General features: G+C 39.1%; 1 protein-coding gene across 1 annotated transcript; it reads right to left on the bottom strand.

Annotated features, from left to right (window-relative positions):
* Positions 1–1,798: 1,798 nt before the first annotated feature.
* Positions 1,799–2,740, bottom strand: LOC149452592 (olfactory receptor 10A7-like). The gene has a single exon (XM_089689220.1). It carries the CDS (start codon positions 2,738–2,740, stop codon positions 1,811–1,813), a length of 930 nt encoding a protein of 309 aa, XP_089545346.1. The 3' UTR covers positions 1,799–1,810.
* Positions 2,741–3,154: the final 414 nt, after the last annotated feature.

Raw genomic sequence — 3,154 nt, 5'->3', positions numbered from 1 at the left:
CAGTATTATTATTATTATTATTATTGTACAGTATGTATATAGCGCTAAAAAATAGCAGCTACCAGGAAGAAACATACTAGTTTGTTCCTGGTGGCAGGAATGGAGTCTGGAAACATAAACTGCAATGTACTTAGAGGAGTCTGGGGTACTGAATCTGAGGCAGAGGCATTGCATATTTAGAAAATATTGTCCCAAAAAGGACATCAGACAAGGCAGTCCCACCAGACATAGCACATAGCACTTTTGTGAGATAAACAGCACCACCAGTCAGATGTATTTACAAGTCCCATGTAAAAAGAAAGGGCAATGATACCACTTTATGATAACTTGTTAATTTTGCTGATGAGCTACACTTGCCAAGAAGAGTTTTTGAGTTAGTGTGAAAGATTTGTGGACCTCTTCTTCTGTGAAAGTCATGCCAAGCTCCCTTTCCCATTCTGTATAGTAAGGTCTATTGGGGTAGGATAAAGAAGGAGGTTATAGAAGAGAGACCATGTGAGATCTGGAGCAGCTGGTGAGTGAATGAAGCAAGGTTTCAGGTGTAGAATCCCAGGCTGTAGTGTAGTGGGTAGGAACAGCTTCACTTGGCCATTAGCAGGACACTCTCCCAAGCACAGGGGTGGACTGACCATTCGAGCACTGGGGCACTGCCCGAGGCCCTGAGGTCAGTAGGGGGCCCCATGAAATGCCTCTATTACCTTTTTTATAGGCTTTTTATGGTGTGCTTTGAGTTTGGGCAAGGACACAGGGTTCCCATGATCCCCTATTGCCCAGGGGCCCCATAAGTTGTCAGTCCACCCCTGCGATTCCCTACTCACTGGCCTACCTTTACACAGGCTATCCCCCCTTCAGCTTGCTGTGAATGCTGTTTCTAGATTAATATGCCTTAATAACTGATCAGTGACTGCTGTCCCTCTCTGCCAATCTTTTTACTGGCTTCCTCTACCCCTTCATATAAAATTCAAAATACTAACCACAACATACAAGGACATCCACAACACTGCTCCTATCTATATCACCAACCTCATATCACCCAAATCATCCTCTTCGCTACTCCCAAGACCTCCAGCTCTCCAGTTCCCTTGTTACATCCTTCCATGCTTGCCCCCAGGATCTATCCAGAGCCTCTCCCATCCTCTGGAAGTCCCTGTACCTGGAATGTCTGGTCATCTCCTACCCTGTCTGCCTTTAAGTGATTCCTGAAAGCTCAATTATTCAGGGAAGCCTACCCCACCTCCAATTAAAAACTGTACCTGAGTCACCTCCATCAGATCACCCCCTGCAGCTATTACCTTTCGGTCCACCTCCCCCTCCCTTTAGATTGTAAACTCCCTGAGCAGGGCCCTCCTATTCCTTCTGTATTGAACTGTGTTGTAATTGTACTGTCCTCTTTTATATTGTAAAGTGCTGTAAAAACTGTTGGTACTAAATCCCATATAATAATAATAATAATAATAATAATATTTCTACTATTTTGATCTTCTACTACATATCTAACCTTGTCTAACCAAATAATATGTTTGCCAAGAATTTTCCTCTGAAACTTCATTGGAATAATCAATTCAATTTTTAAAGAATGAAGTGTTGAGCAAGTAGGTTTGCCCCCCACTGATATGTGAAATGTAATTAAGCTTTTTTGCAGTGTTTTCTGGCTTTTTGGCATCATTTTTAATATTTTTTTACTAGTTCCTGGACAATCAGGTAAAGACTAAAATCCAGTAGCACCATGGGGACTGTTACTGGTAGATATTTCCCCAAATCTTAAACTCTTGTAATTTACACACATTTTATTCTTTACTGAAATTAATAATTAAAAAAAATCAGTGATGAATTTTCTAACAGCTTTTTTTAGTTCTTGGTTCTTCAGACTGTATATAATTGGATTCATCATTGGGGTGAGAACAGTGTACAGTAATGCTAAGACCTTGTTTAGGGTCTGTGTCTGTCCCCTATTAGGTACCAAATAAACACAAACTGGGGTACCATAATAAATGGACACAACAGTCAGGTGGGAACTGCATGTTGAGAAAACTTTCTGTCTGCCAGTAATAGACGGGATTTTCAATATGGTGACTATAATATAAGAATATGATACCAAGATGGTTAAGAATGGGAAAATGACAAATATAAAACCCAAACCTGTCACTTGCAAATGAACAGTGGAGGTATCAGAGCAGGAGAGTTGTATGATTGGATCCAAGTCACAGAAAAAGTGATCAATGACATTGGGACCACAAAAATTTAACGCTGATATGGTTAAAATGTAAATCAATACTAAAAAAATCCCTAAAATCAAAATTGTGATAACCAGTATCCAGCAAACCTGGTAGTTCATTTTCAAAGTATAATGCAATGGTTTACAGATGGCCAAATATCTGTCCCAACTCATCACTGTCAGAAGAAGAGACTCTGAAGATTCTACGAAAAGAAAGAACAAAAACTGAGCAAGGCAATCAGAAAATTGCATGGTAGTTTGTTTTACCAAGAGATTATGGATCATGTTGGGAAGAATATCAGTTGCCAGTAAGATATCCAATATAGACAGATTGGAGAGAAAGAAGTACATGGGAGAATGGAGGGATTTGCTGTAGGACACCAGTGTGATGATCAGGAGGTTTCCACATATTGTCACACAATAAAGTATCAGAAAAATAAAAAACATCAAAAATGTAATACTTTGAGGAATCTGAAATCCTAAGAGGTGGATTGTGGTGATTCTGGTCACATTTCTTTGATCCATTAACTGAAGGCAGAAGATTGCAATTTTTAAATCAGCTTTGCGCAGTTGCTGTATTTGTTGATGATGCTGATTTGAATTCAGTTTGAATTGAAAATAAGAGAATAAGTGAAGAGTTAACATTAAAGATTTAACATATTACAGTCATTTCCAAATTATTTTTCAATATTTTTAAGTCTGAAACTTTCATTAAGGGGGAACTTTGCGTACAATATAAAAATAGGTGACCAGGCAGGATTTATAATGCAGAAGAGACTTGCTTTCTGTTTTCTGCAATAAAGTTACCTACTTGCCTGTTCACCCTTGTACAGTGAGCTGCACATACAGTTTCAAGAAAAAGTATGTGAACCCCTTGGGATTACGTGGAGTTTTGCATGAATTGGGCATAAAATGTGCTCTGAACGTCATCTAAGTCAC

The sequence above is a fragment of the Staurois parvus genome, unplaced genomic scaffold (genome assembly GCF_062004578.1).
Source record: "Staurois parvus isolate SC_StPar_1 unplaced genomic scaffold, SC_StPar_1.0 ptg000470l, whole genome shotgun sequence".
Classification (NCBI taxonomy): domain Eukaryota; kingdom Metazoa; phylum Chordata; class Amphibia; order Anura; family Ranidae; genus Staurois; species Staurois parvus.
The sequence above is the reverse complement of the archived record's forward strand: the minus strand, read 5'-3'. Positions and strand labels throughout refer to the sequence as shown.